At 40.1% G+C, this 15,450-nt stretch overlaps 4 protein-coding genes across 4 annotated transcripts; 1 reads left to right on the forward strand and 3 right to left on the reverse strand.

The window, feature by feature from the left end:
* The first annotated feature begins 6,613 nt into the window (after positions 1 to 6,613).
* On the forward strand, positions 6,614 to 7,372 carry RpS17 (ribosomal protein S17). The gene is made up of 3 exons (XM_014243785.3): positions 6,614 to 6,752; positions 6,883 to 7,034; positions 7,086 to 7,372. The coding sequence occupies exons 1-3, from the start codon at positions 6,750 to 6,752 to the stop codon at positions 7,324 to 7,326; spliced, it is 396 nt and encodes a 131-aa protein (XP_014099260.1). The 5' UTR covers positions 6,614 to 6,749; the 3' UTR covers positions 7,327 to 7,372.
* A 2,307-nt stretch (positions 7,373 to 9,679) lies between these two features.
* Positions 9,680 to 10,519, reverse strand: LOC138857745 (uncharacterized). Its single transcript, XM_070111449.1, has one exon. The coding sequence runs from the start codon at positions 10,517 to 10,519 to the stop codon at positions 9,680 to 9,682; it is 840 nt and encodes a 279-aa protein (XP_069967550.1).
* Positions 10,520 to 12,362: 1,843 nt separating this feature from the next.
* On the reverse strand, positions 12,363 to 13,334 carry LOC138857746 (uncharacterized). Its single transcript, XM_070111450.1, has one exon. It carries the CDS (start codon positions 13,332 to 13,334, stop codon positions 12,363 to 12,365), a length of 972 nt encoding a protein of 323 aa, XP_069967551.1.
* A 137-nt stretch (positions 13,335 to 13,471) lies between these two features.
* LOC138857747 (uncharacterized) lies at positions 13,472 to 14,827 on the reverse strand. Its single transcript, XM_070111453.1, has one exon. It carries the CDS (start codon positions 14,825 to 14,827, stop codon positions 13,472 to 13,474), a length of 1,356 nt encoding a protein of 451 aa, XP_069967554.1.
* Between the last annotated feature and the right edge of the window lie 623 nt (positions 14,828 to 15,450).

Below are 15,450 nucleotides of genomic sequence, written 5' to 3' on the forward strand. Positions count from 1 at the left end.
ACCCAGTTAGCTTTGTTAAAGTTAATGAAGGTGCGGTTGTCCACAGAAATTTATTTTATTTATTTATTTACCAGAGTAACAGTACATTACATTACAAGGTAATACAAATCACAAAGTAATCCGACAGAGGAAAACGAGTTTCCTGTTTGTCAGTCTGGAGACGTGAGACAAGGCCGGCAAGACTCTCTTAACCAGTTTTCGTACTTATATCAAGTTCTTTCAGTTCATTTGGCAACATATTAAATATTTTTATTGCCTTAATTTTATTATTTTTTATTACTTACAGTTCTGTATGTTTTTGGAAGCTGTATTAATTTACGTCTCGTAGTACTGTTCGAGTTTATGTATATATTTTTTAAAACGTTATAATTATACTTGAGACATTCTAGTGCAAAAATTTTGGTTTTTTTTGTGTGAAAAAATTTTTACTTATTATTTTAAGTATTCTGTTTTGAAGATTTTGTAGCAGTTGTAAAATGCTTTTATATGCTCCTCCCCATGCCATATTGCCATAGCATATTTTACTATGAAAGAATGCGTAGTAGATCATTAACAGTGTATCTGTTGTCATAATTTTTGATAATTTATAAAAAATAAAAAGTAGATATCTTGTTCTATTGATTGTATGCTCAATATGCTCATTCCATCTTAGTTTAAAATCAAAAATGATACCTAAATATTTACATTTATCTACTCTTTTTATCTTTTCTTTATTTATAATTATATTTAAATCCTTTGGAACACTATCACTATAGTTTCCAAAGGCAATATATACCGTTTTCTTTATATTTAATGTTAATTTATTCAATGCAAGCCATAATGCTACTTCTTCAAGGTATTTATTCATTGATGATTCTACAATTATCCAATCCTTACCAATTGAAAAAATTGCGGTATCATCGGCATAAGATACTATATATTTTCAGGCATACTTAACAATAAATCATTTACGTATAATATGAACAGCAATGGACCCAGGATTGTCTCTTGTGGTACTCCTGTGTCCATGTTTCTGAAATCACTATTATTTTGACCTATTCTGACCTTTTGCTTTCTACCATTAAGATAGCTTTTTATTAGATTATTGGCTTTTCCTCTTATACCGTATGCGTCTAACTTATCCAGTAGTATTCTATGATTGACAGTGTCAAAAGCTTTTGCTAAATCAATGAAGGTTATCGCTATCGGAGTACTTTTGTCTAAATTCTCATATATTTTATTTGTGATATAATTTAGTGCATCTTTCGTCCCTTTATTTTTGATAAAGCCAAATTGTTTTGAGCTCAGTAATTTATTTTTTGTTATAAAATCTGATATTCTATTATAAATAATTTTTTCAAAAATTTTGGCAATATTGGATATTAATGATATCGGTCTATAGTTTTCAATTATTTGTTTACTACCAGATTTAAAAATAGGAATCACTTCTGCCATTTTTAGTGCATTTGGCCAAATTGATTTATCTATGCAATTATTAAATATACTTGCTAACGTATCACTTATTAGACTAGATATTATCTTAATAGATTTGGCACTTATCTTATCAATACCACCATTTATGTTTTTCAAATTATCAATTATCTTCAAAACTTCCGATTTTGTAGTTGGTTTTATAAAGATTGAGTTCGCACTCATTTGAGGTAAATTTATTGTTTTGTTTTTAGGAATTATTATATTTTTACTCATTTCTTTTCCCATAGTGCAGTAGTAAGAATTCATCATGTCTGCAATTTTCTTTTTATCCCTGATTATTTCATTGCTAGACATTTTTATTTCACTTATTCTGTTATCATTATATATATTCTTACCTATCTTAGCATTAATTATTTCCCATAATTTTCTAGAATTTTCAATATTTTGTTCAATATTTTTTTTTTCGTAATTAATTTTAGCGTCTTTTATTATTCTATTCAATATTTTGACGTAATTTTTATATTTGTTTCTTAAATTTACATTAAATGGATCTAATTTTAGATGTTTGTATAATGCTTCCTTTTTTCCACATGATTTTACAATTGATTTCGTAATCCAAGTTTTTCGTGGCAAATTTTTTCTTTTTTTACCTTTATTGGTCATTACAATTTCCGACTTTTTAAGACAGTTTTGTATTTCTTGTGTCACTAAGTTTATAGCTTCATTTGGATCATATTTCGCATACCGCGACCAATTAATTGTACTTGCTATGTTTGCTAGTTTTTTATAATTATATATTTTTTTCTCACTTTTTTCTTTATCTATTTTTAACTTCCCGCTAAGAAAATGGAAAATTTTCTAAAAATCGGGAAGATATTGGTTTCACCCCATTTTGCAAAAATCGAGTTCTCAACAGATCTCGACGTTCTGAGGGTCGAGGAAGCTTCCCCGAACATTTCTACGATGATGTCCGTATGTCTGTATGTATGTGTGTGTGTGTGGATGTATGTGACCCTCTTATAACTATTAAACTGCTCAACCGATTTGAATAAACTAAACGGCATTCCAAAGGGTTTCATTGCACTTGAATTTCGTGTAAGTTTGGACCCAATCGGACCAGTAGATTTCGAGAAATCGTTTTTTTCGAATTTTTTCCAAACGACTTGACCGATCGACACCAAAAACTAATCAGTTCTAAACCTTGAAGAAACACATCGTTTGCCGCAAACCGGGTCGAAATCGGTTGATTTACTTGCTAGATATCGAAAACGAAAAATTTCGAAGAGCTCAAAAGCAGTGAAAAAAGCGAAATTTGAACGTTAGCGTATGAAATTAGAGGGAAGTTGCAGGGATGGCCCTTGAGGCCAACCGTTTTCCACATTTTTTCTAATGACATCCTGATATCAACAAAAAGTGGAAAGTGGTCTGGCATTGGTATATTTAATTTAAAAGTTTTTGCACTAATCTTTTCATTGTTTTTAATAAAAATATTGTCAATACACGTTCCTCTTTCGCTATTTATATCAGAAGGTCTAGTTGTACTTGTGAAACCTGGAAAGAGTCCATGTTCTATGAAATTATTTAAAAATTATTCGCTTATATTGTCACATTTCAATATATTAATGTTAAAATCACCAATTATAAAATGATTTTTAACATTCTTTTTAATTTTTAAATAATTTTTCAGATTTACTATAAATTCTAGATAGCTGAGATCGTGAGATCTGTACAAAGATGATATTTCTAATACACTATTATTATTTAGGTTTATTATTGTGTTCAAAATTTTTAATCTTTCTACTTCTATAATTTTTGTAGTTTGACTTATATTTTTTTTAACGTATATTACAACGCCATCCAATTTGTTTATTATACTTTTGTTGTAATATATGTCATAACCATTTAGTTTATAACATTTGACCGCTAGCGATGGTAATATCGGGCGAGCTATTACAGGTGCCCATAATTCTGGTTTGGGATTCGTCACTCATTGTGCAGAATGTCGAATCGTCAATCTGTTCCGCCAGCTCCATCCCCTACGATCATTTGACAGGCAGGAATGCCAAAGATCGTGGTGCGCGTTAAAGTCACCTAGCACCAAACGGTTTTCACCACGAAGCAGCGCACCTATGTTCGGGTGGTATCCTGTTGGGCAACATGTAACTGGGGGGATGTATATATTAAATATCTGGAGCTCGACATCGCCTGACCCTGCAGCTATACCCTGACATTCAAGGGCAGTGTCCCAGCGGTCGATGTTGCCATCGCCACGTTGTTGTGCAGTATGAAGGCTAGGCCTCCACCATTATCTCGCTCGCGATCCTTACGCAAAACGTTGAAACCTGCACAACTCAGAAGATCTAAGCGGCTGTTTAACTTGGTTTCTTGGACCGCAGCTATCGACACGCGTTCCCGGCTCATACTTGTATATGCAACTATCTCCTCGATCTTACTCTGGAGTCCGTTGCAGTTGAATTGTTGAATTCGCGTTTGTCGCGGGTGTGCGGTTGTGATCCTGGGGGTGAGGGAGGTACGTGTAGGTGGTGGTTGTTGCAGCTGTAATATCCGCATGGGCGGATCCGCAGTCGGATAACTACGTATTACGCCTGACGCGCGGTCTTTGCAGCTTCTATAGTTGAAATCCTTCCGAAGTCTGCGATGCTTTAGAAAACCAAGCCACCGCTCCAGATGTTATGATCGGTCTCACAATCATGGTGTACATTTGATAATCCTCTGGTTGCAGCCCCAGTACCGGCAAGTCGGTTGCACACCATGAGTGCTTTCGTTGCCTTGACTAAGGTCAGGTTCACATGCTGCTGCTACCGTAGAGTGGAATCCAGCGTGAGGACTGGCAGTGACCTTCGTCTCGTAAACGGAATGATTGTAGTTTTAGAGGAGTTGAGGTTTAAACAAACCCCACTACACCACCTTTCTGTCATACCCAATCCCCTTTTGTACAATATCGCAGAAAGTGTCTGCAAATTTACCCCCTGGCTAAGATAACAATGTCGTCCGCATATTCCTGACAGCGGATTCCATTGCTCGTTAGCAGCTCAAGAAGTTCGTCCACAACAAGGTTTCAAAGTAGGGGGATAGCACTTCACCCTGTGGGCAACCTCTTGTTGTACCTAGACGAATTCTGGTATCGCTTCCGGTGGTTTCAGCTATCCTGGTGCGCAGTACGGCTTGTATCCATTTGCGTACCGGTGCTGCCACACTCCTTTTCTCAATTGTGCGGCCGTGGAGCTGGTCGTATACGTCCCGTCCATCTCCTTGTTGGGAGCAGTTACGCTGCACTTGTAGTCTTCCCAGTTCTCGGTACGCTTCTTTTTGTTAAATAGTTTGCGTACAGTTTTCTTAGTACATGAGAGCCTACTTGACCACCAAGAACAACTGCGGCTCTTGGTGGCAGCTGCTGTCATATACCTCTATAATGGACTGGTTTTGCGCAGACAATCTACTCTCCAGTCTAGAAGCAGTTGCACTGTTGTCCAGCTACCCCTCCTACTGACATTTATTTCAAGCGTATCCCTAAAGGCGGCCCAGTCTGTGTTTCTAGGGGTACGTGTGGGAGGGAGTTGCTTGACCTCTACCCCTAGTGCGAATCTAATGATATATATATGTCATCTTCTGATGACACTCTCCATTGCCCTGTCAGAAGTTCGTTACCAAGAGTGATGACAAGCACCTGCCTTCTGACACTAGTGGGTTCGCACCCGAATGTGTGCGTATAAATTCAAGGAGAGATTCACCCCGTGTGTTGCAGTTCGTGCTGCCCCATTCCGTATGATGGGCTTTGGTGCCGCGTCCTAGGAAGAGAGGCAGATTATTCCTCCTGCAGTACTCCACCAGGTTCCCGACGGCCTCTGAGGTCGTCGATTTCTCCCCCGAAAGGAAGGCACTACCAAGACGAAGACCGCTCTTTCGTTTTTTTTGCCTTTACAGCGACCACGTCTTGTGTTAAAATCTCTGAGATAACAAAGAAATCAATATCGTTCCTAATTACTACGCAAGTTCTAGGTCTCTCAATAACGAGATCCCATATTCTCTTATTTGACTCTGCTTTGAGGCTATTGACCTCTCCTTTATAGATCCATGGCTCCTGGATCCACAGGATGCCCAGGCCATCCGCTGTGAACTTGCTCGCGATGACAGCCGACCCCGACGCCGCATGATGCAGGTTCACCTGGGCAACTTCCGTGTGTGGAACCACCACAAGTTCGGTTTCATGAAGAACTGGTCCTCGTCTTCGCCGTCCTCTGCGTTGCCACCAGCTAGGTCCATGAGTCCCTCCAGAAGCTCTTGCGTGAAGGGTAGCACCCCCTTTGTTCGCCAGTCCTCTAAGTAGGGATCACCTCGGCCTTGGCAGTAGCCACTTGCTTCGACGTGCTAGTTCTGGTTTGAGTCGCAACCTCATCCATCAGCATCTTCTCCCCCGTTTGGTTTTCGGCGGCTGGCTTGGGCTTATAAGGCCTCATGACCACCGAGCTGAACCTATAGTATAGCTCTCCCTCCGGACGAATTTGTACGATTCGTCGTCTATACAGAAGTTGAGCCTCCACCTAAAATTCTCGACCTTGCTATTTACTACACACCAGGCCAAAGTACTAAGGCCCTCATTTTGGTTTTTGATCAGACCGAGAGCAAACTCGTTTGGCTTGCCTGCGCTCATGGAAAGGAACACCGTCATTCAGTGTGACGTTTTTTATTACAAAAAAAACATAAAAACCAACTGCGCCGTGCGATAAAAAAAACATTTAAAAACGGTGTAGATTAATGATTAAAAGTATATTTTAACTTCGCAAAAATTTAATTTTTCATTAAAACAAATGCGGCATGCGCCCATAGTTAAAGCACATATAAAAACAGACATTTGGAGATTTTTTCTAACAAATTGGACCAATTTGTTAGAAAATCCGCTTTTCTGAACATTTACTTGAACTTAGATAGAGTGAGGGAACATTAGTCCCGGTGGTATCACAATGGGCCTCCTATAGGCCTAGGTGCGTCATTGGACAGCCACTCTACCTACCTACCTACTTGAGCTTAAATTCATACATAAAACTTGGTTGTTTTATTCTTTAAATATGTGTTTAATATGTAAACAATTCACCATATGTTCTGTAATTGTGTTTGTTGCTTGTAACGAAAGTACTATTAATGAATTGGTATTTCGGTAGTTGTGACTACTGGGATATGTAATACAGGCAAAAGTCTTGCATTGTCTGATGGAAGTCTAACAAAAGCTGAGCAATATGAAATATAAGATTGTTTAATCCAATGATTGCACAGCCTACATGTGGGCTGCTACGTTCTTTTCCGATTAAACGTTAGCCATGGTAAGAAGAATTTGTGTTTTAATATTGCAAAGTTAAAGTCTTTTTCGGTGATAATATTTATTAAATATGGCTGATACCAACATGTCATCTTTAATATAAAATTCTTATCATTTTTTCTTACAATTTGTAGGGTCGTGTTAGAACTAAAACAGTTAAGAAGGCCGCAAAGGTCATTATTGAGAAATACTACACGCGCTTGACTTTGGATTTCCATACAAATAAAAGAATTTGTGAAGAAGTTGCTATTATTCCTACAAAGCCACTGCGGAATAAGATTGCTGGGTAAGTTCTATTTCGTAAAATGAAAATAACTTACTACATATAATATTTTAGATATGTTACACATTTGATGGGTCGTTTGCGTCACTCTCAAGTTAGAGGCATCTCTATAAAACTGCAAGAAGAAGAGCGAGAACGTCGCGATAATTATGTTCCAGCTGTATCTGCTTTGGAACAGGACATAATTGAAGTTGATTCTGACACAAAGGAAATGTTGAAGCTTTTGGATTTCCACAATATTCGTGGTTTACAATTAACTCAACCTTCCACTGGTGGATTCAATAGAAGAAACTAAACTTGTATTTTAGTGAGAGCAAAATACATTTCTAATTTAACAAAAATATTTCGTTTGAAATTATAGGATAGGAAAGCGTCAGCTCTGTTCTAATTAAAAAAATTAATATATTAAACCACTTCTATCAAGTAAACTATCAACAATTAATTGGGAGCACACGTTGCTGAATGGAATTATGATTTTATACATGTAACATATTTTTCAAATTTACCCATTTTGTTCACATTCAAAGTTTTATAAAATACTCGAATTTTACAAACTAGATTGGTATGGCCATCTAAAATGCAAAACAACATCAAAAATCTGGTAATATCACCATTTCCTGAAAATTGCAGGTATTTGGTTCAATATTCTGGCTTGGTTTTTCATTTTAAATAATAGTCACAAAATTGTGTGGTACTACATAGTTGGACGCTGTTTTGCAAAGGATTATGCCCCTTAATTCCAGGGACAGTTTTCTAAACCTATCCCATATTTCAGAAGTGGGAGAAAACTTTAGAATATTGTCCCAGGGTTTCCAGATCTAGAATATATAAGTTGAAAGTTTTAGCTATATAAAGCTTGTAATTTTATGTTTTAAAATTCATCTTACACTTTTATATCCACTATCACTTCACTATATCTACATATATATGTTCTAGATCTGGAGGATCTCCCCTATTCGCCCATGCCCATTCCATCACTAAAACCCTGTGACAATGTTCTAAAGCCGACCCTAGAAGTGTTTTGAAACTACAATAATATTGCACAATTATATCACTTTTGCATATATTATCTTGTCATTTGGTTCTTAACTTTTCCAATTCAAATGTAAATGGGTCCATCACCGGCTTCCTTTAAATCGTTTTTGGGTAAATTTAAAGTTCAAGTCCCCCAATGAAGGAGTCTGCGAAAATTATAATATTTTTAAATCGTCTTATTTTGACGCGAAGATTACAAATCCGTAAGCGGAAAATGAGTTATTTCAATCATTTATGTATATTTTTATATAAGAAGTATAAGCCGAAGGTCGCCAGTGCTAATAGGAGGGTAAGTGTATAGTTTAGGTCCTCCAACTAAGGAGGCCTTAAAAATGAATTTATTTTTGTAAATCGTCTTATTTTGACGCGAATATTACAAATCCGTCAGCGGAAAGTGAATTATCGTCGAACTCCTTTCCGCATTGGCGGTTGTTGTTGTTGTTGCTGTAACGATTATCTAATCCCCGTTTGGGTGATAAATTCTAGATTCGTTGTCGTCGAGGTCATCTAACGGAAGGCCCAGGAAACGAGCTGTCGGACCATAGGGAGAGGGGTGTTAGATGAGTGGGGTTTGTTGGGCATGCAAAGAGGTGGTTAGTGTCATGCGGAGACTCATTGCATGCAGGACATGTGTTTGGTATGTCAGGGTCTATTCTGGATAGGTATGAGTTTTTTTTTTTTTGAAGCTCATTGGCGGTCTTCGGTCGCGCTTCAAAAAAATAACCCTGGGGTGTCCATAATTCAATCCCGTCAAACTTCTTTCCGTACTGGCGGCCTTCAGAAATTTAAATTAAAATACCCAACATGTATTAAGATTAAATATTATAGGGATATCCGTTTAACATATGTATAAAATATTTAAACCCTTTTTTGTGATTTTGTAATATATTAAACAATTGATGTTTGAACTTTCAATATTTAATAAAAAAATAAATGTATTAGTTTTCAATTAATAAATGTTTTTTTTATAATTTTCAATTGAAAATTAATACTACTAAGCATGGTATCACAAAAGATTTCATCACATAAATTTCAATTTCGAGTTTTCTTTCATTTTCATTGTTTTTAAATTTTTGTTAGTGATCTTCGACAGCAGCAGCAAATCTCTGTTCACATATTTTTTTGAAGAATTTCAATCTGTCCGTCCTTCTTTTTCCAATTGCTAAACGTTAGATATCCTGAACTTTGACAGTTGCCTGAGTTCAGGAGGTTTTGCCGTTTAGCAATTGCGCTATCTCTGTTTACCACAATAAACAACTGACCCTACATTGCTAACCATCTGTTAAATAATTAAATTACCAGCGGATAGAGTTCTCAATGCTTTATTGGGATTTTAACGATTGTGACCGGTTGGCTTGACACCAAACCAGAGACGAATACAATCAGCACCAAGTTACAATCAGAGAAGAGCATCGTACACACAAGTCCTCTGACATTTATAGGAGTTCAACGGAATTTAAAATACCGTAACTTTAAGTATGCATAAACAAAGATAATTATAAAGACAAATGAATGAAAAAAGAGAGATGACGAATATAAAGCTTAGATAAGACAGTATTGCCAGATTAGAGTTGACATTATCAGAAAATAATCTTAAACTAATGTAAATAATCCTAAACATCCTGCCCGGTCGAGTCGATTGACTCGAAATCTTCCTTCTCTATCAATAGACATAGTTTCTGGATGGCTCGTTTCATGTATCCTCTAGCGGTTCTCAACGTGACATTGCGGACCACTTCATCCGCTCCGGGATGTAGTGCTGTCACTCGACCCCGGCACCAGTGAGTGGGAGGCAGGTTCTCTTGTTTGACTAGAACGATATCGTCCACCCTTATATTCCTCGTGCGTCGAAACCATTTGTTGCGTCTCTGCAGAATGGTTAGATACTCCTCACTCCATCGCTTCCAAAATCCTTGTTGAATTTGACGTATCCATTGCCATTGTTTCAGCCGGTTGCTAGGAATATGTTTGATATCTGGTTCAGGGACCGCTAGGAGTGGCGACCCAATCAGGAAATCACCTGGCGTTAATGCAAGTTTCACTTCAGGATCGTCGTAAAGTGGGGTAATAGGACGGGAATTGAGACAGGCCTCTATTCTTACGGCTAGTGTTTGCAGTTGACTATACCACATGACCTGCGTACCCACACATCGTGTCAAATTATGCTTAGCGGACTTCACAGCAGCCTCCCAGAGGCCTCCTTGATGTGACGCACTGGGTGTGATGAAATGCCAACGTGTGCCCGAATCTGCTAACGATCGCTTATTATTCTCACCCTGCCATGCTGCAAGATCCTCCTTCAAAAGTCGGTTGGCACCAACAAAGGCTGTACCATCGTCACTATATAAATCCCGACATGCACCGCGTCGGCTGACGAAACGAGTAAAAGCATCTGAAAATACCTGTGCCGATAGGTCATCAACCACCTCAATGTGCACGGCCTTGATAACCATGCATACGAATATTGCGATATATGTCTTGATGAGCGTTCGAGAGCGTTTCGTTCCGATGCGTAGTGTAAAAGGCCAACAGTAATCGACACCAGATGATATGAACGGCCTTGTTGCTCTGATCCTCTGCCCGGGTAAGGAAGCCATTTCTTGCTTCAGGACTTCTCCTCTATGACGGTATATTGCGCAGTTATGGATGAAACTCTTGACTGCTTGCCTGGCACTCAGAATCCAGAAGCGTTGACGAAGAGTGTTCAGCATGAGTTGCGTGCCTCCATGCAGTGTAATCTCATGCGCCTGATTTAGTAAAAGCTTGACCAACGGCGTTGACTTTGGCAAAATAATCGGGAATCGCTGATCATGCCCTAGTTCGGCCCGGTGGATGCGTCCCCCCACACGGAGGATTTGGTTCTTGTCTAGAAATAGACTTAAAGGTATTATCCGACTGGAAGATGACAAGCCTGAACTAGACGTCAATAGTCGAATTTCATTTGCAAAATGTTCCTCTTGCTATAAACGGATTATAGTGTATAATGCGTCGTCCAACTCCTGAGCAACGATCACCGGTTGACGAAAGTGTCGACGCCTTCTTAACCAGCGCAGGATAATGGCCGATGTACCCAACAATCGAGTGATACTACTGAACCGTTCAGTTAACAAAATAGCGTGTCCGTTTGGACGACGAGTATACAACGGATGTGAAATGAGTACAATAAATTTGGTTGTATTTCGATTTTCGGCGAGTAAGACATTTGACTCTTCCTTGCTGAGAGGAACATCACTACTGTCCCCATACTTCATCTCTGCCTCCTTAGGTCCATGCCACCAAAGGGGATGTACTCTACTACGGGTGTGATGTCTCTACTGGCACAATCAGCTGGGTTATGAGCCGAACGAATGTGATGCCATCGGGCGGGGGATGTCAGCTCCTGTATTCTACGAAACCGATTTGATATAAATGGTTTAAGTGTTGGTGGATCCTTCCTGAGCCAACACAATACGATTGCTGAGTCCGAACACAGATAGTAGGGAACGTCAACTAATCCCAAAGAATCTCGCACGTTCTGGAATGTCTCGGCAAGAAGCAGCGCTACCGCAAGTTCCAGGCGTGGAATAGTAGCGGTTTTAAGTGGTGCCACCTTGGTACGTGCCGTTAGAAGTGTGAAACGCATCGAACCGTTTGTGTTCGACGTCTTCGCGTAAATAACTGCTGCATAAGCATGTGAGCTAGCATCGCAAAACCCATGAAATGATGTCTGAATGCGTGGAATCATTCCCATCTACCGTTCAATACGAATTTGATTGAGCTCCGGAAGCTGTAACCGATACTTCAGCCATTCGCGGCAAAGATCATCAGGTAATGGTGAGTCCCAGGATAGACCCGCATACCATAGTCGCTGAATGAATATTTTCCCTGTTACGATAACAGGCGATAAGAATCCAGTTGGATCGAAGAGTCGTGCCACCTCGCTGACTACACGGCGCTTCTTTGGAATTTCTACTCTTTGACATAAATCGACGCAAAAGAATAACTGATCCTCCAGTGCGTCCCATCTTAAGCCCAAAACGGAAGCCTCACCAGCATGGAAGACATAATTAGAAAGTGACGGCTCATTAGATAAACGTATCATTACCTGACTATCGTTCGAGTTCCATTTTCTTAGAGTGAACTGTCCCGCAGATAAGATGGCGTCCACGTTCTTAGCCAGCTCCACTGCTCCGGTAACGCTTTCACAACTCGTTAGTCGTCAACATAAAACGAGGTTAATATCGCAGCTCGAACCCGTGTCCCTTGTTGTCTTTCGGGAACCACAGCTGAATTATCATAAGCACATTGTTGTAGGGTTCATACTGCATTGTAAGGACTGCATGCCATGCCATATGTGATGGTCTTCAGGCGATACACCTGGATCTCGTCTGTAGGAGTCTCTCGCCATATAGTTCGTTGATTGTCGCGATGTTCAGATGCAACCAATACTTGCCTGAACATCTTCTCTATGTCCGCAGTTATCGCCACTCGATAGCGCCGAAAACGTAAAAGTATACTACTCAGCGAATCCTGTAGGGTCGGACTTACCAATTGAACATCGTTCACGGAGATTCCAGTGCTGGTAGGTGCCGAAGCGTTGAACACCACGCGGAACTTCGTTGTGACCGCATGATGAGGTATGTAGTAGCAATTGGTATGATCATAAGGTGGTTGTACTAGTTCCATGTGTCCGAGTGCTGCATACTCCCTCATAAATGAAATGTAGTTTTCCCTAAGGACTGGATCCGCAACCATGCGACGCTCCAGTCTATGAAATTGCCGTAATGCCAGTGCGTAAGAGTCACCTAGTTCCGTTGCCTTTCGTCGCAAAGGTAAGTGTACGATATAGCGGCCGTCTAAGGTACGGCTATGAGTGGTCTCGAAGATCTGCGCACATTCATTCTCTGGCAGATTATCAACCACTGCTATTTCCTCCATTTGCCAAAATTTGGACACCAGTTCCTCCAACCGGTGGTCCTCCCTGTCTAGCGAAGTGGTTAGAGTGAGCAATGATTCCTTTGCAGGAAGGGTCACTGCTGTTGGGCCAAACACCACCCATCCAAAGCGGGTACGCTGGGTAAAAGGTTCGTCTGGTCCTCCACCGATGACTTCACCTTCAATGAGTCGCCCCCACACGTCCGCGCCGATCAGAACGTCGATAGTTCCAGGCGTACCGAAACGGTTGTCCGCCAAATCTATGTCTCTCAAATATGGCCATTGGTTTATGTCAATCTTCACTGCTGGAGTCGGAGAAGTAATGGACGATAAAACCAAAACATCAATTCGCATTTCAAAGTTAGTTGTTTTTGATCTCAGAGTGAACGTAACGCTGCCTTTCACTTCAGTATTGATGGTAGCACCTACGCCTTCTACCCTCACATCACATTTCCGTCGATATAGCTTCAAACAATTCGCTAGACGATCCGTCACAAAGCTAACCTGTGATCCGGGATCGCATAGAACTTGTGCCACTTGCTGCACCGATGCTTCTCCAACGGCATATACACGCGCAGTTGCAAAAGGGTTATCGGCTTTGGATTGGCAGCGAGGGGCCTCACAGGTGTTGTGGTTGTCGGCACCTCCGCAGGTACCTCATTGCCTGCGGCTGCCGTAGTCGTAAAAGCAAACGTTGACTTGTTTCGGCATAGGATCGTGTTATGCTTACGTCCACAATTTCGACAGCTACTAGATGGACACTGTCGATTAGAATGACCCGTACGTAAACAGTTGTAACACATCTGCATTTTTTTAAGGGCTTCAAATCGCTGCTCGATACTAAGAGCCAATAATGCAGGACACCTGGCGATTCGATGCGCTAACCCGCAATGAGCACACAGAGCTGCCTCCGTGGTAGCCACATGCGCCCTCACTGGTCGTTGCTGACAGAAAACCATTAATGAGACCGGTGGTTCAGGAACAAGGCTATGAGCACGTCTCTCCAGAAATTTCAATAGGTCTTCTAACTGTGGAATTTCTGTAGTGGAGCACCTCATACACCAATCTCTCTTAGTTACCGATGGAAGCTTTGCCACCACTATTGGTACAGCTAATGCATCCCACTGAGATATGGGGATATCCATCACTCGCAATGCACGGAGCGGCTCATGAACCGTGTCCACAATAGCCAATAAGGCTAGTGATGACTCATGGGTAGTTGTTTTACGGTTCAGAAAACGGGATACGTGTGTTTCCGCTAGCTGCTTTTTATTGTCATAGCGGTCCTTGAGAGCTTTCCACACCTCTTGATAGCCACCTGAGTATATTCCACCATTTAACGGAAACGTAGCCGCATTGGCTGCCTGACGAAGTTTTCCCAATTTGAACGCTTCTGGGTATGCCGAATTATGTACCAGTGTTACAAAGGCATCTCTGAACGCTAACCATTTACACATGTCTCCATCAAATAACGGGATAGCTAACGGGTCCAATTTGAGATCCACCAAATGGCCATCCAGAGATGTTGTGGGACAATTGTGCGCTCCGTCAGCGACATTAGATTCAACCCTTGACGATGCGATGAGACGATTCAGTCTACTGCATGCCGCAGTATACAGCTCCTCTACTGATTCCAAAAGTGCATCATGTGACCCAATCTCGGAGGACGTAGCTCCTCCTACCAGACGATTATGGCTCCCCATGAAGCGCTCAAAGTGTGATTCAATCGACTTGAGCTCTTGTTGAAAATGAAACACATCACGACCTTCCATGACACCTTCCGAGACACGTGCATGTATGCGCTTTATTGCTTTCACCGCCGATGAACGCCAATTGAGCTCCGCCATGAAACCAGACCACCGCAATTACAAAATGAAATTAAAATATTTGTCCTCACAGGAGGCACCAAAATGTTAAATAATTAAATTACCAGCGGATAGAGTTCTCAATGCTTTATTGGGATTTTAACGATTGTGACCGGTTGGCTTGACATCAAACCAGAGACGAATACAATCAGCACCAAGTTACAATCAGAGAAGAGCGTCGTACACACAAGTCCTCTGACATTTATAGGAGTTCAACGGAATTTAAAATACCGTAACTTTAAGTATGCGTAAACAAAGATAATTATAAAGACAAATGAATGATAAAAAAGAGATGACGAATATAAAGCTTAAATAAGACAGTATTGCCAGATTAGAGTTGACATTATCAGAAAATAATCTTAAACTAATGTAAATAATCCTAAACACCATCTGTAAAATTAATTGCCATTGAGGTTGGCAATTTTCTTATGTGAGTATTTGCTATCATGAAATATTCATTCTCGAAGTAGCATCGGGTAGGTACGTTGGAGCTTTTGAACCGTTTGCAAATTTTCTGATAACAAAAATTTTTGTGGAGAATGAAAAGAGTAGAAATCTACTATTTTATACAAATGTATTTGTTTTAGAAAAATTAAATTATATGT

The sequence above is a fragment of the Bactrocera oleae genome, chromosome 6, assembly GCF_042242935.1.
Source record: "Bactrocera oleae isolate idBacOlea1 chromosome 6, idBacOlea1, whole genome shotgun sequence".
Taxonomy (NCBI): Eukaryota; Metazoa; Arthropoda; class Insecta; order Diptera; family Tephritidae; genus Bactrocera; species Bactrocera oleae.